We start from the raw sequence: 25,812 nt of genomic DNA on the forward strand, positions 1-25,812 counted from the left end.
ATTAAATTTTTATAATTTTCAACAATTTTGTGCAAGAATGCCAACCGAATTTAAGGAAAATGTGAAACATTGCACGGAATATCTAAAAAATTTGATAGTCACCTTCGTGATTGTGTTACAGTTAAGAAGTTCTTAAAAAACCAGAAAATTGCGGAATGAGTACACTAAAAATAAATAAATTACGAATTTTTATGAAAAATGCGAAGCAGTTGATGAAATATTTCAAAACCAAGTGAACATTTGTTTGCTGTTTCTGAATAATTTTAATTGAAACAGGAAATAAATTTCTTGTTTCTTCATTGGGGGGTCGAAAAAAAAAGAATATTTACAATTTTCATTCAAAGTGTCAAAAAACTTTTTTTTGAGAATCGATAAAAGATACTGGTAAAAATAAAATAAAAAGTGTATTTCCATTTCATCCATTTTAGATTTTCTCAAGATTTTGATGTAGATGATAAAGAAACTATTAGAAATGTTTTCCAACTGTTCCATTGCTTTCATTTTAGTGATGAAGAGATTCGTTATTATTATCACATTTTTGAATTTTTGATAGTAGAGCTCGCCACTGAAATTTTAAAAAGAGTGTGCACAGTGTGCATTTTAGAGGTAAAAACCCGTTTCATCAATTTTTCGTTTTCTTCATTCTCAAACTTTTATGTTTTAAATTATTTGTAATTCGAAACCTTTTCACAGAATCAAATATAAATTTGAGTTTAATGAATTGTAAAAGGAGTACCAAAAATTATTACTGCTCAAGTCTAAGTTTTGATTTTTTGAAACTATTAGACTTGTTCCATTGTTTGGTGGATTCTGTAATTTGTAATTTTGTCATCATTTTTTACAATATTTTCTGAATCGTCATCATCTGAAATGTCATCATTTCCTGTCATTCTCTGGAGGCAAATACAACTTCTATTGAAACTTGCAACGTTATCTTAAATAGGTATTTGTAAAAGTTTTAGTAAGCCCAGAAAAAGGATATTCCCCAAAAATTGCCACTTTTCACACGGAACTAATAAAAAACACGTATTCTTGACAACTTGTAAGAATGGAAACTATTAAAAACAAATACAAAAGTAATATCTGATTTCCAAAATGTCGATTTATTGATTATGACAACTCAAGACTAAATGTGTTTTCAACCTAAAACCTAATAGTAAGTTTGAAACTGCGTTGTTAATTTTTTTTTTTCGCGTGTTAAAAAATCTACTCCTTCGCAACTTGGTTATATAATTTCAAGTTTTCATTGGCATAATTGATCAACAGATTTACCAAAACCAATTCAATGCCACCCTAACAGTATTTTATGAATTTTTCGATATGAGTCATTTATTTTTTGTGTTTGTCTGGTTTTTAAATGTCACACAATATATATGTTCTACTAACTTGTTTTTGGTTTTACAGCACCGCGTGTCGGTTTCCCATGATTTTTCAATCAATAATTTCCGCTCCAAAAAGGATGTGCACGGTTCTCACCGATCCGGTTTACACTCTGGGAACCCCTAATCTGGAGGTGAAGGAGGCCACACCCCCCCCCCCCCCAGGCAAAGGAGGAGGATCAACATTGGGTTACTGAGAATCAGAACATTCAGTAATCATTCTGATTGTTTTTTTTGTCTTTGTTGACGATCAATTGATTTATTGTTTTTTTTTTTTGAGACAAACCATGGTACATCCGAGGCAATATGTTGTCATATTTACTTCACATGTTCGTTTTTGCTTTGAAACAGTGATTTTTTTTGAAAAGAAAACTCAAAATATTTTTGACTATTTTTCGTGGAAAATTTAATGAAAAATTGACAGCTACTATTTTTATGTTGTTATTTTTGTATTCCTCTTTTTTTCATTCTTTTCAGGTTTTCTTATTAATTTTTAAATTTCAGGTTTCTTTTTTTCTTCAATCAAATTTGTTCCGGAAAATGAACTTCTTCTCAACATTTCTCAGAAAGTTCAAGGCTCCAACCAAAAAAGTACGTTATTGCTTTTAGGAAATTCTTTTAGAATATTTTTTTTAGACTTCAAATGCTGAACTTTCCGAAAAGAACATCTGGAGTCACGACGAAAAGCCCCAAAAGGCACACATCAAAAGTCTACCTAAATTTACTGAGAAACGGAAAGTTCTTCGCCGACAAGCCCGATTCATTGGATTCCAACGGGGCTTTTTCGAAACCCGGTGTCCACGAAAAGTTGCTTGTCTGAAAGTGAACAAGTCAACTCACAAGAATCCGAAAACAATCAGATGCCTTCAAAAACAAAGAAGAATTACTGAATATTTCAGAAAAGAGCTCTTTTGAATTGTTTATTTTTTAGCATTTTTTTCACTGTTTCATTGTGTCATTAATTACTTTTCATTTTTGACCCATCGTGTTATATGTGTGGTTTTCTTATTCTAACAAGTTCACGGAATATTAATTGATTTCCCTACTTTTTTTAAAAAATATAAATGTACTTTAAAAGGAAGTATTGGTTTTTGGAAACAAAAAAATTACTAAAGAGTACCTTGTAATTGAGAGATGGTGATGGACATTATTTAAAATCTGCTGCTTCAACTTGTTTATTTAATTTTACACTTAAAATCGTTTTTCTAATTTTTAGTTGATTCTTTTTTCTTTCACCTGTTTCTGCAAAACTATGGAAAGGAAAAAAACGATTAGGAGTTACACAAAAACGCTCTCTAACGTTTTATTTTCGGATATTTTTTATCTTGAGAATCAAGTTTTAGAGGAATGATGTCTCTTAAAATTCACAAATTAAAGTAGTATAGTTTTTTGTCTTATTTTCAAGTTATGTACAAAAAAAGATGAAATTTTAATAAAACTACGAAAATTCGAAGGTTACTCATTTAAAATTTGGAAAATAATTGTTTTGAATAGATAAATCAATATTTAAAAAGCACTGTTATATTTACAAATCAAAACAATTCTTAACTTTTCGTTAAATAAAACGAAGTCAATTCAGATCTCAAGTTTGAAAAATTTCAATCGAAAATAATTGATTTTTTACATTTGAATATTGACAAGCAACTTGTTTTTGCTCGAAAAACAAAAAACTATCTGATCGGATTTGGGCGCGAAATTTGAGAATTAAAAAATCTTCTTCACGCTGTTTATACTGGTACTTGGCTTTAACAATAAATAACCTAACTTTGTGTAAAATTTTTGAAAACTAAAATTCTAATAATTTTCACAAGTAATACAAAATATCAAAAAAAAATTTCTACCTATTAGTTATTTTTATTTATGAATTCGTTTTCCATATTCTCATTAATCTTGTTATCGAGTAAAAACGCGGCAAAAAAGCGGGTGCCTGTTTGGCCGTACACGCAGAGCAGTTTCATTATTTTGACTGTAGAATACTATCTAAATCAATTTGGTGTTATACATTTTTTATTTTATCAATGTGTGGAAACAGTAAAAGTTAAAAAAAAATTTTTTTGTTCTTTGATAGTACACTGTAAATGTTTTCTTTTACAATGTGTCATATTAAAATCTACATATTCTCGCTTGTTTTGAACACAAAATTCTGGTCAGCACCCGACATTCCCAGGGTTTAGTTGAGATTAAAGTCATTTTTCAAATTGAGTACTAAAACTTGACATACTTTCAACCATGTTATACATTTTACAGTTTTACGTTGTTCATTTGTACATTCGAAACAACACCCATACAGTGTTGTATATTAATGGTGTAAGAATCACAGTTTACGTGTAGGAAAACTGTCTCCATTCGAGAAATAGTTTCGAAAGACAATTTTTTTTTTGAAAAAAACAAGTTTTCAATTTTAATTTGGTCACAATAATTTCTAAAAAATTCGGAAAAAGAAGTTCTAAAAAATTTTATGAAAAAAATGAATTATTGAAAGTATGATGAAAGCTGAGATGTTAAGATGGGAATCTGAAACTGTTAAAGTTTTTTGTTTTAATTTTCCAACAAAAAGTTGTTTTCATTATGTGTTGACTGCTGTATTTTAGTACCAAAAAGTGTATTTGAGACTTTATTGCCACCAATATTGTTACCGGTTCTCCGAGGAACTTTCAATTAATTTTTTCCGTCTGAAAATGTGTACGCACCCTGTCACGACAACCGCCGGAAACCCTTTCGCGGCGGCTGCCGTGAAGTCTATTAACAGCCTCCTCTGGTTTTTGTCGTTCTTTATTATAAAAAGGTTTTCTTTTATATACATCAAAATGGGCGGGAAATGGATTGGAATGCACTTAAAGTTGTGGGTTGCAGAGGATTAGACATTCTTAATAAAAGGAAAGCAAACAAAAAACATAAATTTAGAACACTTGAGCATTGGTTGAACTATTGGGCTGAACCATTGGATTGATCCATTGAGCTGAACCATTGACTTGAGCATTGACTGAACCATTGGGCTGAACCATTGGATTGAGCATTGACTTGAGCATTGGACTTGATTTGATCACCGACACATATTTCATACTCCAAGAATTTAACAACAAAATGAAACAGTGCATTCTTTCTTTTATTGAAAAATTACAAAAACAGTAGGAAAACAGTTTTAGCTTGTGAAAAGAAAATAACTTTTTTATTTCCTCCGTTTAACATATGTGTTAAATTCCGACCTAGACAACTTACTTGCTTCCAATATCTTCTAATAATCTGAAAATCTGAAATAATTTTGGTGAACAGGAATTTTTAATAAGAAACGAAATCAATATTGAGATGAACCCTTGAACAAGATGATCATTGATAAAAATATATGTACTATTGAAAATATGATTCTAATGAACTAGTTGGTTAATTAAAACTCCCATTTTCAGAACTAATTTTTTTGTTGGAAAACTGTAAAAAAAACTTTAACATTTTCAGATTCTCATTTTAATAACTTCCATCATATGTATTTTCAATAATGCCATTTTCCATCAATGATCAGCATGTTCCGAAAAAAAAAATGGAAAACCGGAAAAAAAAACATCAATAATGGAGCAATTTCTCTCAAAAACTAGATTTATAGGACGTCATTAGGAGTTTTCGGAAATAGATCATAAAATTCAAAGGAAACGTTTTTTTTGTGAGACAACTCTCAAAAAGTGGCAAAGCTGACATTATTCAAATTTTCAAAAAGTCTAAATTTCAAATGCATATAAAATTTAGATTTTTTTGAGTTTTTAAATTTTGGCCACTGTGATACTCTAGGTATTTTAGAGCAATTGTTCAATTTACCTCATCAAGTTCTAGAACCATCTTTCATGAATACTTTGAAACGCTATCAAACTTCTTTGTTTTTTTGTTAGATAAATAGATTTTTATTTTGTATTCATTATTTTATTTCCATCAAAGTCTTTATATTTGACACTTGAATTCACTTATATGTCGATGTCGCCTTTTCATAGATTTCCAATCAATAAATTTTTACAACCTGTGACCACTGTGGTGATTGACTAAAACAGCATATCCTCCAGAAAAGATAAATTCATTTTATTCGTTTTCTCTCATCCTGATTGGTCGTAAAAATTGAAAAAAAAAAACAATTTTTTTGAAACTATGGCAAATTCTTCAGATTTATACTATTTCAAAAGCTCTCATTATTTCAAGTTCAATATCCCAAAAACTTAACAAAAAAAAATGAAACAGTGCTTTGTCTACTTGTTAAACTAGAAAACAACAGTATGATCATTAATTTAGTGTTTGGAAAAAAAGCAACTTAAAAACAAATTTTTCCCGTTTCACATATTTTTTAAATTTTGGTATTACAGTTTGATTTGTTTCGACTGCAGTTTACTCGCTGATCAAAAATTCATGGTTTCACCTCCAAAATTCATGTTAACCAAAACTACTAAGATTTTCAAGGTAGTTTTAGCCTGAATTTTTGAAAAAGAATTCTCTAGAGACTCGAACAAGAACCCGATATCTTAAAATGTGCTTGTCATTTAAAAAAATTGTTGCAATTTTAACCTTTGTCTATATTTACTTTTTTGCTTTTACACTTCAAAATCTAATTACCAACTATTTAAAGATCGTTTTTTATTCCTCTCACTGTTTCAACAAAGTGTGAAGTTTAATAAATTTTCTAAAAATTAATGCACGCTCAATATATTCTCATTTATTGTAAAAATTATTGTTTAAAAAAATTATTCCCGGTATTTGACACATGTATAGTAGTGGGATTTACAGGTCCACCTGTAATTGATGAAACTGGTTTCCAGAGCTTCAGAACTCTTACACGGAAAATTGGAAGACAAAGGATAATTGCAACTGGGTCCACAAACGAAAAAACTGAAAGAGCACTGACTTCGAAGTAGTTGAACCCTCTGGAAATTATTAAAAAATTAGGCTTTCAAAAACTGTTTTCGGGCCGACAAACAGGCTCATAGACATTTTTCATAAGCAAAAGCAGAAAAATTTCGGGGCTCATAATTTTGGAGATAATTGGAATAATCAGAATTAAAAAATTTACTTCATCTAGAAACACCAGAGCTCACGTAAAAATGCAGAAAATAGGCGGAAGGCAGGCATAGGCATAGGTATTTCAGAACAAAATCCCACAAATCTAAAGAACATACCTCGCAAACTGTATTCCAAAAATAGGACTGTACCAACAGAGGAGACATGGCGAAAAGCTGATGACAATTGGGATGAGAGTCTGCACAATTAGTGCCCGTAGGAGTTCGAATTGAAATGTTGAAGTTTTGATGCTTGTGGAAGCTTGATTTAATTTTTTCATTACCTACAATACATAAATTGTTATCATATGAAGAAATTGAAACAGTAGAAAGTTTTTATAATAAAATTATTTTTTCATACTAACCAAACGTGCAAAGAAAACAAATGCAATAATTGATGCAACTGACAAAAAAGAGCACAGGAAAACTGTTAGCCATGATCGAACTTTGGTTATATATGCCACGCCCTAAAAATTAAAATTTCCTGCCTGCCTTCAGGCGACCTTGTATCCATACCTTGTGATAAATTACTCCAACCATATTGAAATTTGTTGAATTTTCTCCATATACTATTGCAAAATCTTCACTGACATACTGTTTCATTTCAGGACCCGCTTGGCCCAAGAAATAGCATGTTGCATACCAATAGAAATAGTAAAAAGCAAATGTAATAAATGAACCTAGCATATAGATGTAAAAGTATTTTTTCGTTAGACTGGAATTATGAATCACTAGATATCGATATATGAAATGAATTAAGAGGATTCCGTAGCTGCCACCTAGCATAGAGCAACGGATAAGGAGAAGATGAAAGTGTAAGTCAGACCGCTCCACAAACCATCCACGTTTTATGATAAGGAACATACAATAGCTATATGTATGTATGTCCTGAAACGTTTGAAATCAGACATAAATGCGGCGGACATTGTGCGAGTTTAATTTTCAACTTCATTACAGTTACTTTCGTTTTTAGCTTTTGACTGCGCGAAAAATTTGAACTATTACTTTTGTAGTCTGTAGTTTGAAAATCGATGTTTAACTTTATGACAAAGGAGCAGCTGGTTTACACCATGGATCAACTGTAGAGATGACCCGACCCGCACAGCGTCGGCCGCAGCACATAAAATGTGATTCTGGTTTTCTAAACAGGTTCTGTGAGATTTCCAATGTGTTAAATTTTCAAGACTATTTGAAAAATTTCAAGAAAAATTTAACTGTTTTATTAATGGGACATATTATAACTATAATATTTATTTGAACATTACGAGAAAACAAGTGAATCGGAATATTTTTTTACTGTTTCAGTTGTGAAAGTAATATATTTAAAAACGTTCAAAAAATTTGAACCTCTTGCCACCTTAAAAAAATTTCCTTAAAAATTGGCACTATCTAAGGTAATCCCGTAAATTTTATAATTATCTACGGTTTCATCTAGTTCATATCAGAACTGTTTTGCCTGTGTAGACTACTCTGGCACATGATTTAAAAAAAAAACGATGAAACAGTATTTTATATAATTAAACATTTTTGTTCTTTTTTTTTCAAAAAAAAGGTGTACGCTAAAATGTACATTTTTTGGCGCAACTTACAATTGGAACCAACACATTCAATATCGAATAAACCATATTGAAAATCGAGAAACTTAGCAAAAGATATCGATAGTTTCCAAACTTAGTAGGATCTTCTGTGAATATTAAGTAAATGAAAAACGGGTTAACCAGGAAAGCCAAGACGCAAAAAGTGGCTGGAAGGTATTGATAAATCCAGTCTTCAAGCATTTTGAGTAGTGATAATGAATTGTATAGTTGAGACAAGGTATGCATGTGATAATATAAAACCCCTGAGGTTGTCTGGAATGAAATTTAAACTTGTGAACCGGGAAATAATTTTCCATTACGTCGTGTTTTGTCAACTGTCGAAAACAGATTTTTGATTAAGAAGAAACGATTGAGCCCAACTACATATGTGGAAGAAAAATGACGTCACACGGCCACCGAGAAAATTGTTTTGTTTTTTTTAAACAAACGACCGTTTCTACTTGTTTTTATTTATCTATTGGGTGTTTTAAAACTAATGCTATATGGCAGCAATATAATTTATGAAAACAATGGGAGATAACTTTTTTTCGTAGAAAATATTAAAAAAAAAATGATTTTTAAAAACATTTTAGGGCACCCGACATCTTGTGAGTTAAATTTCTATAATATATTTTATGGATTCGAATAAATTATACAAAAGGAACCTGTGAGATGTCGGCTGAAATTTGTTTTGAAAACCCAGGGAGCCAGAGTTTAAATAATGTGGAATCATTTTAAAAGATCGAAAAAATGGGTTTTCAATTTTAATAGCGTCTCGAGAAGATGGATGGTGCTAATATGAAAATATGATAAACCACGAAAGCCGTAACTTGAGAAATAATTACGGCCGACGTTTCACGGGCCCTCGGTAATTTTTATTATTATTGTTCCTGAACACATTTTCTCCCGTTTCACCTAGTTTATATCAAGAGCATGGTTTGTTTTCTTACTAATTTGATGTTGCGTGAAGCATACAATTTTTTACAGTTTCATGTATTTATTTTTTACTCATCAAGTTTTATTAATGTTGTTGCAACTGTTTTCAAGGGTTCAGGGGTACAGCTGTTTTCTGTTTTTTTTTCCAAAGTTTCAAACAAGAAATTCGGCAAACTCTGAAAAAAAAACTATGGGTATTTTTTCAAATTCAACACTTTTCACTTATTCAACTTTCTCTGAGAATTCCAATTTGAAAAAAAAAATAAAAAAAAATTTCAAGACTATTTAAAAAAGGGCCAAGCAATTTTTACCGTTTAAAAAATATGTAATATACAATCAATTTTGTAACTTCAACAATACTTTATCCTGCTGAAGTTGAGTTGAAGATAAATTTTATCATGAACAATTTTTTTCAGTATTGTGTTTGACAGTACGTTTGGAGAAGTTAAGCGAAGCATACAATTTTTTACAGTTTCATGTTTTTATTTTATACACATCGAGTTTTATTATGTATTAGTAATGCTCACGTTGATCAATTGTATGTGGATTTTCTCGGAAATGCAGAAACGAATTTAACTCTCTTCAAAAAACTTTTGAAGGCTGTGAAAAACTGTAAAAAGTTTGCAAACAGGAAAGGAAATTTATGTGAGGTTTTTCAGAAAATTTAGGAAAATTGTACAATTTCACGATCACTATGATAGTCACCTCAAATGTTTTGTGATATTCTCTTTTTGTGGCAAAAAAATAGAAAACTCGGAAAAAAATACTCCGTGATCTCCACATTGAGAAACTTTAAAAAAAATTTGAGAAACGCCAGGACAATTTTCAACTGTTTCATGATTAAGTCATATGAACCCAACTATTAAATCAGTAGTAGATACATTTCAGATCATTAAACAAGACATTATGCATTTTTATTTTTGAACTGTTTCATGTTTTCCATTTATACTTCTCTCAAGTTTTAGTAATATTGTAAGGTTGGACATCTCTTGAAAAAAGTCGGCTCTCGGCGCGCGAGAGGCGAGAGCCGCACAGCACTGTTGGATATTCTAAGAATTGTGCATATTCTAAGAATTCGGCTGCATTCAAGGCAAAATTGTTAGCTTAACATTATATACGGTTTCATACAGTTTATATCAAAACTATTTTTGTTTCTTTTTTTTTGATGGAAGCTGATAATGATGAAATTAAAAAAATTTATATGAGCCTGTAGTTTACAAAGTTTTTATTCTTCTAAAAAAAAGAGAAATAACAAAATATGTTTTAGCAGGAACAATATCATAAAGTTTCGACATTACAAAAGTATGTATAATTTCTTATGTTCAACTTTTGTGATAGTGTTCAGAATTAAACATTCTTAAAGTTATCATCACAGCATATGAATGCTTTGGTGGCCACAACACTCGTGTATAGTTTTACATTTAAAATGTATCTAAATCAGTAAAAAACGCGAGGCAAGTGACCAGAATTTGTAAATAAGTCATAAATCCAATCGCTGTTACAAGGAAGGCTTGGCAAAATTAGAGATTTACTTGAATTATGCGATTTTTTCTCGAAACTATAAAAAAATTTCGATCAATTTTTGTAAAGTCTTTTCACAAAATTTAGAATCTTAGACACATTTTGTGCCTATTAAAGAAAAAATTCCAGTTGCTGCTTATATTTGGAAGAATGCCTGTTTCACATTATTAATAAATGAAAGAAGCGAAATTAATTACCTGATTCTCGTATAACAGAAAAAAAAACTTACACAATGTCCCACATCTTCCGGATCCCGTCATTTAAGATATCTAACGTTTTTTTCTGCTAAGTTCACATCAGGTAACAAGAAAAATCTGAATTGATTCGTTTGAAAAATTTCTGTTTCACGGTGTATATTTAGTTCAATTGATATTTGAGTTTACAGTAAGCGCCCTTTCTTTGGTGATTTTACAAAAATATAAGTGTGTTTCAAAACAAGGTTTATCAGAACGCTGACTTATTTCCCAAAGTTAAACAAGTTTTTCTGATCTGTTCTGACTTTCACATTTAAAAGTTTTCAAAATCCTGTTAATTGCAACTAGGTCGCCAAATGATAAAGATCACTGACGTTTGAGTAGTTGAAAGCCCTGTAATATTCTAAACTGGTTCAATCTTTGAATTTGGATCATTGGAATACATGTTAGGACAACAAGGAGCTCGAATCAAAATTTGGAAGATATTATGCCTGTGCTTTTTTGTGGAAGTCTTGTTGAGTATGGCGAGAAATTGGGAGTGGAGTGATACAAATTGCTACGATGTGAATTTTCACAACTAGTTGAAACAAAGAAAAAAAATCAGTGTTTCAAAGTGTCATCAATTACTTTAATAAATTACTTTAAAATCAGTTTTAAAAATTCACACTCTCCCTTACAAAATATTGATTTTTTTTTTCGAAAAACTGGGATCCGCGATATTTTTAAAATTTAAATAGTAGCTCCTGTTTTGCAGCGTTTCACGGGTCGTTTCACACTATTTTCCTGTGTGATAGTCTCAGTTGGAGCTCTAATTGGCTGTTTAATACCTCCGGCCGCTCCTGTATAATGCCAAGTTAGCAATTTCAGGAAATCTGGTAGACTTGACAAAATATTCCCTCGACTAATTTGACCTACACATATGCTGGTATATAAACCCAATGCAACTTCCGTATCTTGTTAAACATGCTCGAAAACTGGATCTATGAATACTTTTATCTTTTGCTTTTTGTCTTTTCTTGTTAATCCTGTGTTCATTTACTTGATTTTCACGGAAAATGCTTCAAAATTTGGCAACTATGGGTATCTTTTGCTGTTTTTTGCGATGTTCAACATGATCTACTCGGTTGTCAACAATTTGGTTCCAATTGTGAGTAAAGTGTTAATAAAAAATTTTACTGTTTCATAATTACAAAATAACTAGGAATATTTTAACTAAAACAGTCTAAAAGCGAAATAGTGATCATGAAATGATTGGCCGACAAAAAATCATATAGTAGAAAAATTGATCAGTTTATCATTTATTCACACCCTTATATTACCAACCACTTATTATAACACATTTTTAAAAAATAGCTATGCTCTTAAAGAGTTTCAATGAATGATCGTAGGCTCTTCACTAACTTCTTAATTTCTACATTTTCAGCTAGTTCATATAAGCGGGGAAAAGTCGTTTTGGCGCTTACTTCTCGTTTGGAATGGAACAAAAATTACATTCAGGTTTCTATTAGTGGCAAATGTCTCTATTTTGCTCGAATACTGATTTATTTCACCTAGCTACAGATTACATATAAATATTTAAAGCAGGAGCTGAAAATTTAAAAATCGCAAAGAATTGAAAATTGGTGTTTATTTCCAAGCTTAAGCCTATGCCTATGCCTAAGCCTAAGCCTACGGCTAAGCCTAAGCCTAAGCCTAAGCCTAAAAGTTTTCAGGACATTCATACTTACCGCTACTGCATGTTCCTTATCATCAAACATGGCTGGTTCGTAAAGCTCTCCAATCTTCACAGCCACTTCTTGATGCTCCGCGGCTCACTGATTTCCGGAAGCTATGCGATTCTCCTGATCCACTTTATCTATCGATATTTTGTGATCCGAAACTCTACTCTAACCCAAAAAAACTTCCCATTCTACATGATACTGTCTTTTTTAGTCTTCACAGTGTACTTTGGTATTTGGTATGCTACTTGCTTTTTCCATGGTCTTGCAAATGAGGATATGCGTCTGTATGTCCGTGAAAATGCTCGTGAAAAATTGGGAATTGAGAGTTTGGATTACAACATGTTGGGCGCCATGTTCAATGAGGTTGGGCTTGTGAAATTATTGTTGAAAGTTGAAAATTTGTAGAATAAAATTGATGAGACAAAGTTCCGCGGATGGGCAATTGTTGGAATCTGTTCGATTTTGTCAATGGCTTCTATCATAGTATGCTAGCACGATTGTTGAGGAAGCTTTCGCAGCGGCCGACATCTAACAGGTTTTGTTGTTGAACGTATATTGGCTAGGATGTCTTCTTTTTTCATGAAAATCCTACATTTTTTTGATAATAGCTAATATGAACGACCGAACGAGTTTTACGTTAATGTTTATTTTGGCGTGAACCTGAAATAGTTAAAATTTTCAATAGTGGAATTGGCGGCAAAATATATATTTCAACTAGTTGTATTATTTTGTATTATTTTATCAAGTGAATAGTCTTTTCCATAAATTCTCAATTATTTGTTTTTACTTTACAGAATGCACATCCTATGCAAATATCAAAAATGCATTTCCAGACTATGAACAAGCTCAACAAGGCTTCCACATCAAGCACCAGCCTGAAAACTTCCAAATTTCAATTCGAGCTCCTTTGAGCACTAATCGTCCAAACAGTCATCCCAATATTCGTCAGCTTCTCCCCATGCCTCCTCTGTTGGTACAGCCCTATTTTCGGAATTCAATTGCCTAGGTATTTTTACATTCAAGATTAAACCTACTTATATTTAAAATATGAATATTTCAGAGGATTCAACTATTTCGAAGTCAGCGCCCTTGGTTTGTTCTCATTTGTCGACCCAGTTGCAATTATTTTGTGTCTTCCAATATTTCGGAACAGAGTTTTCCGGCTTGGGGGACTCAAAACACGGAATGCATAGACTGTAGAAAATGCACCTGAAATTTCAAAATCTTAATAATAAGTCGTGTAAGCCTCGAACTGCCAAGCCAAGCGAAACTCCTACCTAACTTAAAAAGTCCAGATGTGCCCATTTTGCCAGTTTTACCCGAAACACATTGCAACTAGCACAAAATAAAAAGTTTTATTTTCGGAACAACATTTTGATATTTAGAACAAAAGTTTCAATTCGGAATTCGGAATGCGGAATCAAATAAGCAGTGAACTAAATGTATATGGTAAAACAGACAAATTTTGAAAATCCCTGTTCATTTTTTTTTCGGCGCGGCCATCACAAAACAAGCTAGATCTTTTGATAAAAACCGTTCTTAGACTTAAAATATATTCAGATACTTGATGTTATTACTTGGTCGCATTTTTTGTGGATCTCGGTTTTTGCCTGCTTTTCACAGAAAATGCGACATAATTCGGCAACTGTATGTTTCTTTTGCTATTTTTTGCGATGTGACCTATTCGGTGTTAAATGCCGTGAGTCCATTGGTAAGATCATTTAACAAAAAGTGATAAGATGGTCCGACATCTACCGGTTTCCGCCTTTCCCGTCTGCTACGATACTTAAAAACTGCACCAGTGAAACAACACATTTCACGCAAAGTCATCGAAATAGCTCACGACATTCATAATTACTGAGGTTGCATGACTTTTAGGTTTTTTAATGAAAAAATTGGATTTTCACTTCAATGAAGCTTTTGAGATTTTTTCCAACTTTGCAAAAATTAAATGATTATTTTCAAATTCCCGCGCAATCTAATGGCCCAGTTTTGGCATTTTTTGTGTTGTCCGGTTAAATTCATTGCACTTTCTTCAATTTTCGCCTAACATTTTTCAATTTTTGTCTAACATAGAAAATGTTGGAATAACTTCACAATTTTTTAAAGATACTTTTTTCGGTCATTTAAAGTTAAATCCTCAAACAATTTTACTGCATCTTCAAATAATATTAAAAACAAAAGTTACAAATTTCGAAATATTCTAAAAATTGTCATTTTCTTGATACTTCGGGCAGAAACTTGTTTTTTTTCTCAAGTTTTTGAAAAAATGTTGAACAACCGGTTTTTATTTCAGTCCAACTGAAGTGAAATTAATTTTCAAAAAAAAACGATTTGAAAATCAGCGAAAATTTTCCACTGTTTCGCGTTGCTTATTTATTTCAGAATAAAGTATTAATTATTATTACCAATTCGTCATGTTTATGCATGTAATTTACATTCAAGGTCATTTAATTTTTTGAGAAAACAAGATCGCCGGTTTCACTATCCTCTTAATATCCAATACATCCTTCTCAAAGGGAACACAGAACTGACAAAATAATTATATTTTTCCTATACTAAAAAAAAACTTTAAAACAATTTTATCAGTCGAATGTTTCATTTTCAGCTTTTTTTTTCAAATTTGTACAATTTTGCATTCATTTTTGCAAAATTTTTTTTCCGCCCACAATTTCATTTGCACTGAAATGCGGCTTAAAAACAACGGAGTGTCGTTGCGTTGCGTTTATTTTTGTGCGATCGTATTTTTTCTATAATATGGCGCAGTGCAGTACTTATCAAAAACCCAAGGTAATTGTTGTATGCTGGAAAAAATTACATTTTAGGGCACTGTTTCATGTTTGGCATAAAAAAAACGTGTTTTTACATGTTGTGTCAAAAAAGAGTAGAAGGAATCAGGGGTGTCCGGCAAATCTCAAAATTTGTCGAGCTCGGCAAATTCGGCAATTTTTAGAAAAAAAAATTGAATCGACCGGTCTCTGTCTCTAACTAAAGTGCAATTAACGTTCAAAAAACTATTTGAAAATTAGCGAAAATTTTTTACTGTTTCACGTAGTTCATTTATTTTGTGAATAAAGTATTAATTATTATTCTCTCGCCGTGTGCTTCATGTCCCCCAATTTATGCATTTAATTTACATTCAAGGTCATTTAATTTTTTGAGAAAACAAAATCGCCGGTTTCACTATCCTCTTAATCAATCCAATACATCTTTCTCAAAATGAACACCCATCTGCCTTTAAATAATCCAAAATGCATTTGCATTCTCCTCGTGTCTCCTTCCCTTTCCGCCTCACGACATCCAATATCGATATTCTGTGGGAGAAGAGGAGATGCTGAAGGCGTGTGATGGAGCAGAGGGGGACAGAGAGGCGCAGAGAAAAGAGCACGTCTTCTGTTTCTCTAAACCTCCTCATCTCTATATTTTTCAACACAGAGCTTCTCCCTGTCTATATTCTCTTCTAAAAGCGGCTTTTTCGTTTTTCGGATAATTAAAATCGACTACTGGTCTTCCAAATTGAAAAATGTGGAATCGAATCCGATAGAAATATTCAAAATATACTATTTCTGCCGTTATTTTTCTACTGATCTCTTATCTTGCTAAGCCGATTTGAGCGCTGATATCATTATGCTTTGGTAAGATTTTTTTTGATTTTAACCTAAACACGCGAAAACTGAAATCTCAAAAAACACGAAGAGATATACTTTCAAAATGAAACAGAGAATTTTTGAAATAATTTTTTTTGAAGAAAAGCTCAAGGAAATATTAGAGAATGTGTACAATAAAAATGTTTAACGAAAAACTGAAAATTATATTTCAAATTTTACAAAATTATATCACCATGATTAGCACTAAAAATGCGCACGAAAGTTCGAGAACAATTCTTATTATTAACTACATAAACAAGAATTGCGTTCGAAAACAATATTATTTAAAAAATAAATGGACAGCTATACTTTCAACATGAAACAGATAAAATTTGAACTTTTTTTTGTTTTGAAAAAACTTAACTCATCAACCCTAACGAATAAAATTTGATTACGAACAACTATACTTTTAAATTGAAACAGAAAAAAAATAATTTAAAACACGTTTTTGTTTTTTTGAGTGGCATTTTAGTTTGTGTGGTTAAATATGGATTTTTACCATAGAAATAGTTTTTGGCACTTTTCAATGTTTTTGTTCTAAAAAAAACCAGTAATTAAATAACATCACTAATATGCTCATTTTCAAAAATATGTGGCTTTCCTGAAAATGCAACATCTTATATTTTTCGACAAGTTAAAAAAAACGAACGTAACCACTTATTGCTCAAAAATGTAATTTTCACCTTCAACATGAAACAGAAAAAATTTCAGAACAAAGTTTTTTTAAACAGATTTATTTGTTTTGGAAACATAGTAGTTTAATAAACATATCTAGTTTCTATGAAAGCTCTTAAAAATTGGTTGTCTTCTGAAAAAAAAAAATTAGAAAAAAATGTATGTTCAGTAACTAGAAAAAACCACATACCATCCAAAAATCATTTATTTTCCTACAAACTATATGACCATTGTGAAATCTGCGGAACAGTCGATCTAAAAGTTTCCGGAAAATTTTGAAATGAAAAGAACAGATCATTAAATGTCAAAAAATATGTAAAAGTTTTATTAACATATTGAAACAGTTGTTTCAGAAAATATGCCAATATTTTTTGTTTGAAATTATACAAAAAAAAAGCAATTTTTGAGGAGAATAATTCGAAAAGATCAAAATTTTTTGTCACAAAACGACTGCAATTCACAAGAAATTGAAAAATTTTTTCAAATTTTTCCAGCCAAAATTGAAAAAAATTAGTCAATTTTACAAAAATGTTGGGTTTTTGAAAATATAATTCGTCGAAAAAAGGCATCAAATTCAATACATATACGAATGGTATTTAGTATGTTCACCTACTATGTACTAAGAATTGTTAATAAAAGTCTTTTCTTAATTATATGCACATTGTGAAACAGAAATATTTTTTTGTAAAGTTGTGAAAAACAGAAGTTCACATTTTTAAACATTTCAATAATTGAGAGAGCTCTAATCCCAAAATTTTTTAAATAAAAATCAGGTCTTATTATTTTTGAAGCAGAAACCACAAAAAGTGCATTTTTCATTTGTTGACAAAAGAGCAACCTCGCTCTTATTGGAAAAGTAGATCTACTCGGATTTTTTTATTTTTTTTGATGAGAAAAAAGGGGTGTTTGAGCTTTTTTTCATAATTTCTGTTATTTTAAGCATGGTCAAAAACTATGGAACAAAGTATGCACATGAAAAGAAAATCTAGATATTTTGAAACAAACAAAGTTTTTACTGTTTCACAAAATACATAAATGTCAGTTTTTTTCTTGTTTAGCAGTTTAACAGTTAGTAAGCGGCACTAAATACCAAAAAAAAATTTCAGGTTTCATATCACAATTCTCCTCATCATTTCATCATTTATCTCCTTGATAGCTTCTCAACAAATTTGCACAGATCAAGATTACGAGTTCACGTACACAAACTGTGATGAAAATGGAGAACGGTGGAGAGTTGCGGTGCCACGTGGCGGAATGCAATGCTCCAATTTACCGACTCCGAGGAGAGGGTTGAATTGCTGTGAGTTTTGGGGTTACTAGTTGTTACGAAAGCACGAATGATATTAAAATTTGTTCCAGCATTTTCCTGTGAGCCGGGGCACTATCTCGATTTGGACAGTCAACATTGCCGACCGTGCAATCCTGGATTTTTCAGTCTTGGCGGTGGAATCAGATACGAGGAATTCGTAACTCTGCCCAGTGGGTTTTCAGTAGACAATATGGATTCAAATCCAGATGCACAGTTTTCAAATCGACAGAGCCAGGTGGTCGAGTGTCCTAAAGAGTGAGTTTTTGACATTTGTTGTGCAGCAGACAGCTAACGGGCGCCTCATCAAACAACCTATCGAATAAATTTATTTTTTCTTTAAAATTTCTCTACAACCTGAAACATTTGAATTTTTGCAGAGCCGGTTGGGTTGTCAAGGACGGTGAGCTGATCTACATTCCAACACCGTGTGTGTCAAAACTCTCGTTTTCCGCGAATCTTGTTCGACCTGGATCCGTGGAGTTTACATATAGGTGAGAGGGATTTCGATTTTGCTCATGAAAGGAGAAGCCGCAATAGAGAGCATATACGTTTGGATTAAATTCAAAATGTGAAACAGTTAAAAATTTTGCTGTTTGGCAAAAAAAAAACTCGGCAACGCCCATGAAAATATTTTTTCGTAAAATTTTGATTTTACGAAATATCAACTCATGTTTCACTTTCTTCATAAAAGCCAACCAAAAAATATAAAAGTGATAAGAAGTGATACTTTTTCTTTGTGAATCCAAAAAACTTTCAGAATGCCCCGTAACAACCGAGCACTTTCCATGCAAGTTGACATTCGAAATGAGCAATGTCAGAGTTACAATGACGTTGCCAAGTCAATGTTTTTGAAGTATACGAAAAAAGAAAAAGATGAGGAGGAGAAGAACGGGGACTGGCGGAAACGGAGGATTGAGTTGAAGAGTGGAGCCAATGTAATTTCATGGATTATACAGAATAATATGGGGTATCAAGCATCTAATCAACCAATTCATATCGATCGAATTGATGTTCTTGGATTGGCTTTTACTAGACAATGCACCGCCTGTCCCCCGGGAACAAGTTCTCCTGGAGGTTCAGCTGAGTGTATTCCATGCTCTCCTGGCTCATTTTCTTCCAAGGGATCCGGACAGTGCGGTAGATGCCCGGAATCTCAATATTCTGGTTTCAAATCTGAAAAGTGTATTGATAGACCACCGTGTCGAGTATCCGACTACTATCCTGTTCGTGAGCCCTGTACAAATGGGTCAAGTCGGGCGGTTTATAAGAAAGTTCTTCCATCGATTTGTCGAGACGATTTACCATCTGCAACAAAGCTTCCACCTCCTACTCCATGGAAAACATGTCCGAAATGTAATCCTGGAATGGAGAAGAATAAGTTGGGAGTTTGCGAGTTTTGTAAAAAGGATTACTTTTCCGATGGAAATTGTGAGTTTTTATTTTTAAAATCTTGTGGTAAGTAATGTTGACTACCTTTCAATCATAACTTAAAAGATCAGCTAAAATTTTGTTTTTTATTAAATTCTCAATTCGAGTCAGTACATCAGGTAGTAGAGTGGTTTTGACAGCTTGAATTAGTGGGCAAGATGAAACGGTACAGAATTCCTATGAGAATACAGAGTTAATTATATTTTTTAAAAATTGAAAAAGTTTAAAAAAAAGAAAAGAAAAACAGCAATAATCCCAACAAAGTTACCTGAATTTGTGAAAATTTTGAAACATTATTGTATTTTTAAAACAATTTATTTATACTGTTTCATATCGTTTTCATCACTGATTCAATTTAAAATAGATATTCGACCTATAAACCTTTGTGTAAACTTTATTGTTCAGTTTTGTAAAGTAAAAACAAAAATACAAATTTAGCAATAATGTGGTTCACTATTTTATGCAACTTTTTCTTATAATTTTTTCTTTTGATCCAGATAAATAATTTTCTCCGAAGTTTATCGAATGTTTCAATTTTTTGAATTTTTAAAAAAAGTGGCATACAATTTTTATTTTTTAATAATTATGAAAACTACTCATAAAATCCCAGTAGTTTGTACCATGAGGTGTTGTTCGAAAATTTGAGATAAAAAGAAGCAAGGCGAAGAAAATTATCATAGTAACTGAAAACGCATATACTTTTGGCCGTCACTGTAAGTAATGCTGAATTCAAGGTGTAAGTAAAGTCGTTTTGACAGGTTGGCTTAGTGAGTAAGATGAAACAGTAGATAATTTTTAGTATTCAAAAAAAAAAGCAATTAAAGTTCGCTCGCTATGTATATTTTTTTTTCGTCAGTTTTCGTCACATCAACTAGAATCTCAACAAAGTAACCTGAATTTGTGAAAATTTTGAAACAGTATTGTATTTTTTTTAATTTTATCTCGACTGTTTTTGATGTTGTTTCTTGCTATATAAGTTGCTTAAGTTTAGTTTGAGTTTTGGAAAAAAAAAAGTAACATTTTTAATCAGTTAACAAAATAAAAAATTAACAATTAGAAAAATTAAAAAAAAAAAAAATTCCCCAATCTTTTTTTACAGTTTCAAATGGTTTTTATCAGTTATCTTACAATTTTTGAACTAGTTTTTCGCCTTTCTTATTTTCATTTACATAATTTCAGCTTGCTCTCGTTGCCCAGTCGACACTGTGCCAAACTATGGGTTGCAATATCAAAATTGGGAAGTTCTACCGCCAAAGTTGAGTACAAGATGTGAATATATTTCTGAAGGTTGGTATTTTTGCATTTAACATAGATTGAAAATTTCAATAAAAAGCATTTTAAAATTCAGATGTGGCAACTGCTTGTAACATTGGCGATGCTTGGATTCCATCTGGTGATTCCCTGATCTCCGCTCCTTCTCTGGAACTTGGAATCGCTTTCGAGCTGATTTTATCGATTGATGAAGGATTTTGGAATCCTCTGGCACCTAAACCATCAAAAACTATGAAAGTTCCAGTGGCCCAAGTCACAATAGTCTTTGAAACTTCATGTGCAGATGAATCATGTGCTTTGTATTTTATAGAAGACATGTCAGCTGGAATAAAAGGTCAAAGAGAATCATTTTATCATTTCCTTGCCGCTTTCAATGGATCCAATTCAAAAAGAGTTTGGAGTCATACAGTGACAAAGAATACTCCTGCAAGGTTTATGGTCGCATTTCTAAGATCAGGAGTTTCTTCTGGAGACGATAAAATATCCGATGAGACCCGGATCTACGCAATCAACGTCACAAACGTCGGACATCGTGGAGGCCAGGGCGGTGGAGCATCTCAATGTCTAACATGTCCACATACAGCTGGAGGAGAGACTTGTGTCCCGTGTCCCGCTGGAAATTATATGCATGAAGTGACGAAACTTTGTGTTTCATGTCCATTGAATACTATCATTAATGTCACATCAAGTAGAGTTGGAGTGAAAAGTTGTGTGCCTTGTGGACAGGGATTGACGTCAAATGATGGAGTTTCTTGTACAGCAATGGGAAAGATTCAGTTGAATCAGGGGATTGGTGGAAAGGGAAATGATTCTTCGTTTACCTATGATTTTTCGCCGTTTGTTGGGAGGTAAGTGTTATTAAATTGAAATTGAAAAATTAAATTGAAAAATAATATTTTTTTAAAAATCTCTGTTTCACTATCACACTATCAATAAAGTTGATACCAAATATGATTCAATTTTCCGGTGGCGATTCCTAAAACGATTTTCAACAAAATTAATATAATTCTTTCCAGATCATGGAACATCTCCGGAGTGCGAGTATTCTCCCGAGAGGGTGCTGCCTATTATCACTTTTTCTCAGTTTCCCTGTTCCCTCCAAACATTAAATGTCAAGAACAATTCGATAATTTCGATATGATAGGAATACTGGATCAGGATAAGGAGAATGTTGAAGGATTGGCTTGTCGAGTTACAGCACTGCCAACTCCAAGTTCAAATCGATCGAAAACTGCATATGTGACACCTTTATTGTTGGCTGGACGTCTAGATTCGATTAGTTTGAATCGAAAACATGGAAATTCAAGTTTGAGTGATGAAGTGTTGGAATATGGTTCGTTTTTTTGGGATTTTTATTTAATTTTGTGGTTTCAAAAATATGTCCGTTTTTTCATAATTTTTTCACATTTAAAAGTGTTTTTAGAAGTTTGGGCGAAATATCACTAGAAATAATTGTTTTCTTATATTAATAAGGTGAAACCATATGTTTTCTTTTTCAAATTTCTAAAAACTAATTTTTTAAAAATTTTCAACAAGAAACTACAAAAAAAATTTCAAAAATAGTTCCAGCTATGTAAATTGAAAATAATTATTTGGGAAATTATTCAAAATTTTTAAACATATGTTTAAGCTTTGAAATAATAAAATTGTTACCACAAACTGGACGAAATTGGATGTACGTGTCAAAAAGTAGTTTAAAAAATATTTGGCAGGCAGGTTTGAGTTAGGCATGTAGGTAGGCAGAAAGTGAACATTAGATGTTTTAACTGATGTATGTAATAAAAATTAATACCGAATGCCAGTTTACAAAACAACTGTTTCAATGTGGTTATATAAGTTTGATAGTTCAAACAATTGCCGATTTTGATTGAAATACAAAACACAGTGAAATTGAATTGTAGTTTCGAAAATCTTCAAGTTTCCAACTTTACAAACACTTTGTTCAAAGTAATTGTGAATTAAAATAACTTTTTGTCCTACTGGTATGGATTTACTATTAAGAAAAATTGTACCCATTTTTAATACTTTGACGAAACATTAAATTTTTTCTCAAATGTTTTGTTCTGAAACAAATGAAACCCACTCACAAAGGTAAAGACAATGGTATGAATAGGCGGTTTTCTTTCGTTAGGATTATTGTAAAAATTTTAACGGAAACTAACCAAAACTTTGCATACCAACAAATATCAGTTTACACAAAAAAAAATCAACAAAAAAACTGTTTCACTATGCTTATGTTTAGCAGTAAAATATCCCACAATGATAATCCGGTTATCATAGCTAGAGAAATTGAATTGTAGTTTCGAAAATCTTTAAGTTTCCAACTTTTCCACGCTTTTGTTAAAATTAATTCTGAAGTAAAATAACTTTTGCTCTCACACCACAAATCAAACCAGAATGAACAAAATGAATAAATTATTAAAAAATATCGTTTCGATTTTTAACACTTAGGTGAAACATTATATTTTTTCCCCCTAATTTTGTGTGCTAACATAAAACAAATAAACCCACTCAGATGGCAATATTAACAGAAATTTGAAAAATCCGTTGAGGTCTTCTATCCTTAGGATCATTGTAAAAATCTTAACAGAAATTAACCCTAAAATAATAAAACAAAGGCAAAATTTCGCATAGTACCAAATACTAGTTTACAAAAAAACAACTGTTTGAATATGCTTATAATATTTGTGTTCATAATATATATTAATACATCAGCCGCTCGAAGAGGTTTTGTCTTTTCCAGACAGTCACGACAACACGTCCCACCCGTTGGACGTATTCTTCTGGTTTGAGCCAGTTTCAACAATTTCACCAGCATGTCCAAACGGCAATCAATTGGTAGTTGTAGCTCGATGTGTTCCAACCAAAAAACAAATGGAAATGCGTCTTCCACATAATTGTCCCGATGGAACTTGTGATGGATGTCTTTTTGTGATTATTATGGAAACTGCACAGGCGTGTCCAGTCTGTGAATCAAATGATTATGAGACAATTAATGGAGAATGTCTTAATGGGAAACAGACTATTCATAGTATTCCTAAAAAGTGAGTTAAATTTAAAAAAAAACACACCAATACAAATAAGATCTCAATGGATATCAAATTAATGTCACGAAACAGTAATAATTTTCAGTTACAACCAAAAAAAAAAAGTTTTTTCAAAATATAACTAGAGTAAGAACTGTTTCATATTATTTTCATAAAAACGACTAAAACTTTGAATTCAATAGGCTCGTTCTTAAATGTGGATACTCCATTTTCCAGACATTGCGTAATAACCGGTGCAGCATCACAGAGCAAAGAAGTCGCATGCAGTGCATTTACAGCATTCCAAAGAGCAATTCTCTCAATTCTCGTGCTATCAATGATATTCCTTTCAATTGGATTTGTGTGTATTTGTAGAAGAAATCGACGGTTAGAATATAAATATACACGACTTATTGAGTCACATACTGGAGAATTACCTGCTGTTGAGACTTGTGGATTGGATGAGGATGAGGATGATGATGAGGTTTGTGCATTTAAATAGGGGTAGGAAAGTCCTGTGAGATGTCGGACGCTTCACTAACTCATTTTACTCTTATTATGAATGTTTCAAACTTTCATCAAGTTTAAGTTGTTGGTTCAATGAAACAATACAAAATTGAAAAAAAAACAAATATTTTTTAGTTCAATTATTATCTGAGTAGTCAGCTGAAGAGTCTCTGTAAATCGACACAAATTGCCTTTTCCTGGCAATTTATATGGAAACTCACAGACAACAACATATTGATTACTTTTAAATGTTTTCAAAATTATAACTTGATTTGATGAAACTGAAATTAAAAAAAAAATTTCTAAACATTTTCTGTCTTGTTTCAAGATTATAGTTTAAAATTCAACTTTTTTCAAAAAATAATGGATTTTAATTAGAATAATTTTTTCAGCTACAGGATCGTGTAATATTCTCAAAAGGGCGTCGATCAGCTCCAAATAACTCGAGAACAACATTAAGAGATCATCGGGAAAATGATAATGCTGCGTTTATTTCATTGGACAGTGAAGACTGAATACCGGTTTATTAATTTTTAAATGTTAATTTCAAAATCATTGTTTCTTTTTTTGTGATTTCTCATATCCCGTCCATCACATTTTGATTTTCATTTCTATGATTATTTTCCCCGTTTTTTTAAAATTTAATTTTTTTTCTGGGTTTTTTTTTGGAATTAATTGTTCATTATTTCATCTCTAGAATTGCCAAAAAATTTTTGATTTTTTTTGCGAAGTTTGTTCAAATAAATATTTCATGATTGTTTAAAAAAATTTTAGTAAAAAAAACTTGTGTTATCTATCAAATTAACACTTTGAAACATTAGAAAAAATAAAAAGGCTAAACATTTTTTGCTTAAAGTTTTAAAAATACTTTCTCCTGTTTTAAGTTATTTTTAAAATTAGTTGTTACACTATAGAGGTGATAATTTCTAAAAAATAATCTAAAAAATATTTCAAGGCTTAACAAATGAAAAAAAACAACCAACAATCCAACAAAAATATTGTTTGAGACAGTTAAGCTATACGCGAGTTAAAATTAAAGTTTGATATAAGTACGGCTCCTTTTTAATTTTAGTACTTTTAAAGTACTCTTTAATTTTTTAATAAAAAAATAAGTGTAATTTGATTACCGGACTAACAAATTTTTTCTATATGGCATAGCAACAAAATAATGCAATTTTCATGCACATTTCAATTTTTTCTGTTCTGTTTTGTCGCAAATCCCGGTAGATGTCGGCCGCAGACAATACCCCTTCATTAGAGAAAAAAAATTAAAAGGAATAGAAATACACAAGTTCTTTTGTCAAAATACAAAAACGTGTGCAACAAAACCATTCTGGTAATAAAACCAGAAATACTGTTTCATAAAAATTATATGCTGACTCGAAATTGAAAATACTACTCACAATATAAATACAATTGTTCAACACATCTGGAATTCTGAGAATTGAGTAATGCTGTTTGCTATAAGTTTTATAAACTATCTGAAACAGATGATTGTTGAAAAAAGTTTATTCAAAAATTGTATCTTATCAAATCGCAAATTTTTTTTGGCCAAATAATATACAATACACGAACTGAAACTAGGATTTCATA

At 31.5% G+C, this 25,812-nt stretch overlaps 3 protein-coding genes, 117 non-coding genes and 1 pseudogene across 121 annotated transcripts; 65 read left to right on the plus strand and 56 right to left on the minus strand.

The window, feature by feature from the left end:
* Positions 1-3: 3 nt before the first annotated feature.
* On the minus strand, positions 4-24 carry 21ur-6174. Its single transcript, NR_062219.1, has one exon.
* A 119-nt stretch (positions 25-143) lies between these two features.
* On the minus strand, positions 144-164 carry 21ur-1698. The gene has a single exon (NR_062220.1).
* A 43-nt stretch (positions 165-207) lies between these two features.
* On the minus strand, positions 208-228 carry 21ur-11851. Its single transcript, NR_062221.1, has one exon.
* Positions 229-291: 63 nt separating this feature from the next.
* 21ur-11905 lies at positions 292-312 on the plus strand. The gene has a single exon (NR_062222.1).
* On the plus strand, positions 293-313 carry 21ur-4547. Its single transcript, NR_062223.1, has one exon.
* A 792-nt stretch (positions 314-1,105) lies between these two features.
* On the minus strand, positions 1,106-1,126 carry 21ur-2920. The gene has a single exon (NR_062224.1).
* Positions 1,127-1,255: 129 nt separating this feature from the next.
* On the plus strand, positions 1,256-1,276 carry 21ur-5403. The gene has a single exon (NR_062225.1).
* On the plus strand, positions 1,257-1,277 carry 21ur-2630. Its single transcript, NR_062226.1, has one exon.
* 21ur-4639 lies at positions 1,260-1,280 on the plus strand. The gene has a single exon (NR_062227.1).
* Positions 1,281-1,662: 382 nt separating this feature from the next.
* 21ur-362 lies at positions 1,663-1,683 on the minus strand. The gene has a single exon (NR_062228.1).
* A 198-nt stretch (positions 1,684-1,881) lies between these two features.
* Y73F8A.36 (uncharacterized protein) lies at positions 1,882-2,460 on the plus strand. The gene is made up of 2 exons (NM_001028408.3): positions 1,882-1,970; positions 2,016-2,460. Exons 1-2 carry the CDS (start codon positions 1,920-1,922, stop codon positions 2,292-2,294), a joined length of 330 nt encoding a protein of 109 aa, NP_001023579.1. The 5' UTR covers positions 1,882-1,919; the 3' UTR covers positions 2,295-2,460.
* Positions 2,369-2,389, plus strand: 21ur-11201. The gene has a single exon (NR_062229.1).
* A 128-nt stretch (positions 2,461-2,588) lies between the features above and the next one.
* 21ur-8499 lies at positions 2,589-2,609 on the plus strand. The gene has a single exon (NR_062230.1).
* A 734-nt stretch (positions 2,610-3,343) lies between these two features.
* Positions 3,344-3,364, minus strand: 21ur-8517. The gene has a single exon (NR_062231.1).
* A 305-nt stretch (positions 3,365-3,669) lies between these two features.
* 21ur-5053 lies at positions 3,670-3,690 on the plus strand. The gene has a single exon (NR_062232.1).
* Positions 3,673-3,693, plus strand: 21ur-10333. Its single transcript, NR_062233.1, has one exon.
* A 140-nt stretch (positions 3,694-3,833) lies between these two features.
* Positions 3,834-3,854, minus strand: 21ur-1223. The gene has a single exon (NR_062234.1).
* Positions 3,855-4,404: 550 nt separating this feature from the next.
* 21ur-1039 lies at positions 4,405-4,425 on the minus strand. The gene has a single exon (NR_062235.1).
* On the minus strand, positions 4,409-4,429 carry 21ur-9653. The gene has a single exon (NR_062236.1).
* Positions 4,430-4,586: 157 nt separating this feature from the next.
* On the minus strand, positions 4,587-4,607 carry 21ur-5440. The gene has a single exon (NR_062237.1).
* On the plus strand, positions 4,603-4,623 carry 21ur-587. Its single transcript, NR_062238.1, has one exon.
* Positions 4,624-4,870: 247 nt separating this feature from the next.
* On the plus strand, positions 4,871-4,891 carry 21ur-2769. The gene has a single exon (NR_062239.1).
* 21ur-55 lies at positions 4,874-4,894 on the plus strand. Its single transcript, NR_062240.1, has one exon.
* Positions 4,895-5,527: 633 nt separating this feature from the next.
* Positions 5,528-5,548, minus strand: 21ur-11596. Its single transcript, NR_062241.1, has one exon.
* On the minus strand, positions 5,531-5,551 carry 21ur-11249. Its single transcript, NR_062242.1, has one exon.
* Positions 5,552-5,643: 92 nt separating this feature from the next.
* 21ur-12782 lies at positions 5,644-5,664 on the plus strand. The gene has a single exon (NR_062243.1).
* Positions 5,665-5,728: 64 nt separating this feature from the next.
* Positions 5,729-5,749, plus strand: 21ur-10893. The gene has a single exon (NR_062244.1).
* Positions 5,730-5,750, plus strand: 21ur-5634. Its single transcript, NR_062245.1, has one exon.
* A 294-nt stretch (positions 5,751-6,044) lies between these two features.
* Positions 6,045-6,065, plus strand: 21ur-3873. Its single transcript, NR_062246.1, has one exon.
* Positions 6,066-6,078: 13 nt separating this feature from the next.
* On the minus strand, positions 6,079-8,184 carry srj-42 (Serpentine Receptor, class J; the record flags this gene model as incomplete). Its single annotated transcript, NM_070439.4, has 5 exons — positions 6,079-6,274; positions 6,527-6,690; positions 6,772-6,873; positions 6,923-7,294; positions 7,996-8,184. The coding sequence occupies 5 exons, from the start codon at positions 8,182-8,184 to the stop codon at positions 6,079-6,081; spliced, it is 1,023 nt and encodes a 340-aa protein (NP_502840.4).
* On the minus strand, positions 6,666-6,686 carry 21ur-5131. The gene has a single exon (NR_062247.1).
* 21ur-559 lies at positions 7,157-7,177 on the minus strand. Its single transcript, NR_062248.1, has one exon.
* Positions 7,669-7,689, plus strand: 21ur-9513. The gene has a single exon (NR_062249.1).
* Positions 7,747-7,767, plus strand: 21ur-13978. Its single transcript, NR_062250.1, has one exon.
* 21ur-4880 lies at positions 7,873-7,893 on the plus strand. The gene has a single exon (NR_062251.1).
* On the plus strand, positions 7,876-7,896 carry 21ur-2547. Its single transcript, NR_062252.1, has one exon.
* A 296-nt stretch (positions 8,185-8,480) lies between the features above and the next one.
* On the plus strand, positions 8,481-8,501 carry 21ur-2195. The gene has a single exon (NR_062253.1).
* Positions 8,502-8,936: 435 nt separating this feature from the next.
* 21ur-1531 lies at positions 8,937-8,957 on the plus strand. The gene has a single exon (NR_062254.1).
* Positions 8,958-9,011: 54 nt separating this feature from the next.
* Positions 9,012-9,032, plus strand: 21ur-4470. The gene has a single exon (NR_062255.1).
* On the plus strand, positions 9,015-9,035 carry 21ur-9146. Its single transcript, NR_062256.1, has one exon.
* Positions 9,036-9,276: 241 nt separating this feature from the next.
* 21ur-15350 lies at positions 9,277-9,297 on the plus strand. Its single transcript, NR_062257.1, has one exon.
* Positions 9,298-9,433: 136 nt separating this feature from the next.
* Positions 9,434-9,454, plus strand: 21ur-5411. Its single transcript, NR_062258.1, has one exon.
* Positions 9,455-9,464: 10 nt separating this feature from the next.
* 21ur-513 lies at positions 9,465-9,485 on the minus strand. Its single transcript, NR_062259.1, has one exon.
* Positions 9,486-9,642: 157 nt separating this feature from the next.
* 21ur-13753 lies at positions 9,643-9,663 on the minus strand. The gene has a single exon (NR_062260.1).
* Positions 9,644-9,664, plus strand: 21ur-2606. Its single transcript, NR_062261.1, has one exon.
* A 129-nt stretch (positions 9,665-9,793) lies between these two features.
* Positions 9,794-9,814, plus strand: 21ur-8248. The gene has a single exon (NR_062262.1).
* Positions 9,815-9,889: 75 nt separating this feature from the next.
* Positions 9,890-9,910, plus strand: 21ur-12838. The gene has a single exon (NR_062263.1).
* 21ur-1566 lies at positions 9,891-9,911 on the plus strand. The gene has a single exon (NR_062264.1).
* A 174-nt stretch (positions 9,912-10,085) lies between these two features.
* Positions 10,086-10,106, plus strand: 21ur-7802. The gene has a single exon (NR_062265.1).
* A 483-nt stretch (positions 10,107-10,589) lies between these two features.
* Positions 10,590-10,610, minus strand: 21ur-10804. The gene has a single exon (NR_062266.1).
* Positions 10,611-10,641: 31 nt separating this feature from the next.
* Positions 10,642-10,662, plus strand: 21ur-6648. Its single transcript, NR_062267.1, has one exon.
* A 163-nt stretch (positions 10,663-10,825) lies between these two features.
* Positions 10,826-10,846, plus strand: 21ur-1657. The gene has a single exon (NR_062268.1).
* Positions 10,847-11,156: 310 nt separating this feature from the next.
* On the minus strand, positions 11,157-11,177 carry 21ur-6399. Its single transcript, NR_062269.1, has one exon.
* Positions 11,178-11,285: 108 nt separating this feature from the next.
* 21ur-9378 lies at positions 11,286-11,306 on the plus strand. Its single transcript, NR_062270.1, has one exon.
* Positions 11,307-11,616: 310 nt separating this feature from the next.
* Positions 11,617-13,555, plus strand: Y73F8A.4 (annotated as a pseudogene). Its single transcript has 5 exons — positions 11,617-11,781; positions 12,347-12,718; positions 12,761-12,890; positions 13,189-13,361; positions 13,416-13,555. Coding segments are annotated over exons 1-5 (980 nt in total).
* 21ur-2730 lies at positions 11,856-11,876 on the plus strand. Its single transcript, NR_062271.1, has one exon.
* On the plus strand, positions 12,094-12,114 carry 21ur-4589. Its single transcript, NR_062272.1, has one exon.
* On the plus strand, positions 12,269-12,338 carry Y73F8A.1161. The gene has a single exon (NR_062273.1). It is a non-coding gene; the product is annotated as an Unclassified non-coding RNA Y73F8A.1161 (non-coding RNA).
* On the minus strand, positions 12,269-12,338 carry Y73F8A.1163. Its single transcript, NR_062274.1, has one exon. It is a non-coding gene; the product is annotated as an Unclassified non-coding RNA Y73F8A.1163 (non-coding RNA).
* On the minus strand, positions 12,813-12,833 carry 21ur-4303. Its single transcript, NR_062275.1, has one exon.
* 21ur-2873 lies at positions 12,956-12,976 on the minus strand. Its single transcript, NR_062276.1, has one exon.
* On the minus strand, positions 12,961-12,981 carry 21ur-14344. The gene has a single exon (NR_062277.1).
* Positions 13,556-13,746: 191 nt separating the features above from the next.
* Positions 13,747-13,767, minus strand: 21ur-5107. Its single transcript, NR_062278.1, has one exon.
* 21ur-8974 lies at positions 13,748-13,768 on the minus strand. Its single transcript, NR_062279.1, has one exon.
* Positions 13,769-14,037: 269 nt separating this feature from the next.
* On the minus strand, positions 14,038-14,058 carry 21ur-5189. Its single transcript, NR_062280.1, has one exon.
* Positions 14,059-14,557: 499 nt separating this feature from the next.
* Positions 14,558-14,578, plus strand: 21ur-14988. Its single transcript, NR_062281.1, has one exon.
* Positions 14,579-14,757: 179 nt separating this feature from the next.
* Positions 14,758-14,778, plus strand: 21ur-3969. The gene has a single exon (NR_062282.1).
* 21ur-5086 lies at positions 14,761-14,781 on the plus strand. Its single transcript, NR_062283.1, has one exon.
* Positions 14,782-15,228: 447 nt separating this feature from the next.
* 21ur-13683 lies at positions 15,229-15,249 on the plus strand. The gene has a single exon (NR_062284.1).
* 21ur-6939 lies at positions 15,231-15,251 on the plus strand. The gene has a single exon (NR_062285.1).
* Positions 15,252-15,439: 188 nt separating this feature from the next.
* On the plus strand, positions 15,440-15,460 carry 21ur-13484. The gene has a single exon (NR_062286.1).
* Positions 15,442-15,462, plus strand: 21ur-14477. Its single transcript, NR_062287.1, has one exon.
* 21ur-5770 lies at positions 15,443-15,463 on the plus strand. The gene has a single exon (NR_062288.1).
* A 112-nt stretch (positions 15,464-15,575) lies between these two features.
* Positions 15,576-15,596, plus strand: 21ur-12294. Its single transcript, NR_062289.1, has one exon.
* Positions 15,597-15,794: 198 nt separating this feature from the next.
* Positions 15,795-24,987, plus strand: Y73F8A.5 (uncharacterized protein). The gene is made up of 11 exons (NM_070440.7): positions 15,795-15,990; positions 17,784-17,977; positions 18,037-18,241; positions 18,364-18,477; positions 18,744-19,414; positions 20,594-20,701; positions 20,763-21,534; positions 21,703-22,019; positions 23,430-23,730; positions 23,950-24,196; positions 24,612-24,987. Exons 1-11 carry the CDS (start codon positions 15,983-15,985, stop codon positions 24,732-24,734), a joined length of 3,060 nt encoding a protein of 1,019 aa, NP_502841.1. The 5' UTR covers positions 15,795-15,982; the 3' UTR covers positions 24,735-24,987.
* 21ur-1254 lies at positions 16,008-16,028 on the minus strand. The gene has a single exon (NR_062290.1).
* Positions 16,256-16,276, minus strand: 21ur-14015. Its single transcript, NR_062291.1, has one exon.
* On the minus strand, positions 16,259-16,279 carry 21ur-11524. Its single transcript, NR_062292.1, has one exon.
* 21ur-12392 lies at positions 16,262-16,282 on the minus strand. The gene has a single exon (NR_062293.1).
* On the minus strand, positions 16,358-16,378 carry 21ur-6207. Its single transcript, NR_062294.1, has one exon.
* On the minus strand, positions 16,362-16,382 carry 21ur-13338. Its single transcript, NR_062295.1, has one exon.
* Positions 16,635-16,655, minus strand: 21ur-9128. The gene has a single exon (NR_062296.1).
* Positions 16,954-16,974, minus strand: 21ur-3668. The gene has a single exon (NR_062297.1).
* Positions 17,283-17,303, minus strand: 21ur-4879. Its single transcript, NR_062298.1, has one exon.
* On the plus strand, positions 17,739-17,759 carry 21ur-6022. The gene has a single exon (NR_062299.1).
* On the plus strand, positions 17,740-17,760 carry 21ur-14626. Its single transcript, NR_062300.1, has one exon.
* Positions 18,281-18,301, minus strand: 21ur-3010. Its single transcript, NR_062301.1, has one exon.
* 21ur-11148 lies at positions 18,285-18,305 on the minus strand. The gene has a single exon (NR_062302.1).
* Positions 18,286-18,306, minus strand: 21ur-12967. Its single transcript, NR_062303.1, has one exon.
* Positions 18,496-18,516, minus strand: 21ur-13685. The gene has a single exon (NR_062304.1).
* On the minus strand, positions 18,499-18,519 carry 21ur-4121. Its single transcript, NR_062305.1, has one exon.
* On the plus strand, positions 18,701-18,721 carry 21ur-343. The gene has a single exon (NR_062306.1).
* 21ur-895 lies at positions 19,516-19,536 on the minus strand. Its single transcript, NR_062307.1, has one exon.
* Positions 19,519-19,539, minus strand: 21ur-13573. The gene has a single exon (NR_062308.1).
* 21ur-10973 lies at positions 19,782-19,802 on the plus strand. Its single transcript, NR_062309.1, has one exon.
* On the plus strand, positions 19,783-19,803 carry 21ur-3550. The gene has a single exon (NR_062310.1).
* Positions 20,134-20,154, minus strand: 21ur-4389. Its single transcript, NR_062311.1, has one exon.
* Positions 20,264-20,284, minus strand: 21ur-11107. Its single transcript, NR_062312.1, has one exon.
* 21ur-2991 lies at positions 20,265-20,285 on the minus strand. Its single transcript, NR_062313.1, has one exon.
* 21ur-9738 lies at positions 20,557-20,577 on the plus strand. The gene has a single exon (NR_062314.1).
* Positions 21,642-21,662, plus strand: 21ur-3477. The gene has a single exon (NR_062315.1).
* Positions 21,647-21,667, plus strand: 21ur-14020. The gene has a single exon (NR_062316.1).
* Positions 22,102-22,122, minus strand: 21ur-5808. Its single transcript, NR_062317.1, has one exon.
* On the minus strand, positions 22,103-22,123 carry 21ur-11354. The gene has a single exon (NR_062318.1).
* Positions 22,548-22,568, plus strand: 21ur-1173. Its single transcript, NR_062319.1, has one exon.
* Positions 22,659-22,679, minus strand: 21ur-2549. Its single transcript, NR_062320.1, has one exon.
* Positions 22,950-22,970, plus strand: 21ur-5054. The gene has a single exon (NR_062321.1).
* Positions 22,953-22,973, plus strand: 21ur-9658. The gene has a single exon (NR_062322.1).
* Positions 23,081-23,101, minus strand: 21ur-10241. The gene has a single exon (NR_062323.1).
* 21ur-4852 lies at positions 23,394-23,414 on the plus strand. Its single transcript, NR_062324.1, has one exon.
* On the minus strand, positions 23,739-23,759 carry 21ur-3067. The gene has a single exon (NR_062325.1).
* On the plus strand, positions 23,913-23,933 carry 21ur-367. Its single transcript, NR_062326.1, has one exon.
* On the minus strand, positions 24,437-24,457 carry 21ur-1195. Its single transcript, NR_062327.1, has one exon.
* Positions 24,584-24,604, plus strand: 21ur-4258. The gene has a single exon (NR_062328.1).
* On the minus strand, positions 24,967-24,987 carry 21ur-13750. The gene has a single exon (NR_062329.1).
* On the minus strand, positions 24,972-24,992 carry 21ur-11779. Its single transcript, NR_062330.1, has one exon.
* Positions 24,993-25,139: 147 nt separating this feature from the next.
* Positions 25,140-25,160, plus strand: 21ur-11243. Its single transcript, NR_062331.1, has one exon.
* Positions 25,161-25,618: 458 nt separating this feature from the next.
* Positions 25,619-25,639, plus strand: 21ur-3998. Its single transcript, NR_062332.1, has one exon.
* Positions 25,640-25,641: 2 nt separating this feature from the next.
* On the minus strand, positions 25,642-25,662 carry 21ur-3440. Its single transcript, NR_062333.1, has one exon.
* On the minus strand, positions 25,643-25,663 carry 21ur-74. Its single transcript, NR_062334.1, has one exon.
* On the minus strand, positions 25,647-25,667 carry 21ur-15124. The gene has a single exon (NR_062335.1).
* Positions 25,668-25,812: the final 145 nt, after the last annotated feature.

This window comes from Caenorhabditis elegans, chromosome IV (assembly GCF_000002985.6).
Source record: "Caenorhabditis elegans chromosome IV".
Taxonomy (NCBI): domain Eukaryota; kingdom Metazoa; phylum Nematoda; class Chromadorea; order Rhabditida; family Rhabditidae; genus Caenorhabditis; species Caenorhabditis elegans.

Coding starts and splice junctions, on each gene's coding strand:
- Y73F8A.36 (NM_001028408.3), top strand. CDS start 1,920: ATGAACTTCTTCTCAACATTTCTCAGAAAGTTCAAGGCTCCAACCAAA. Junction 1,971..2,015: donor TCAAGGCTCCAACCAAAAAA/GTACGTTATTGC, acceptor TATTTTTTTTAG/ACTTCAAATGCTGAACTTTC.
- Y73F8A.5 (NM_070440.7), top strand. Junction 18,478..18,743: donor TCCGTGGAGTTTACATATAG/GTGAGAGGGATT, acceptor AAAAACTTTCAG/AATGCCCCGTAACAACCGAG. Junction 21,535..21,702: donor TTTTCGCCGTTTGTTGGGAG/GTAAGTGTTATT, acceptor AATTCTTTCCAG/ATCATGGAACATCTCCGGAG.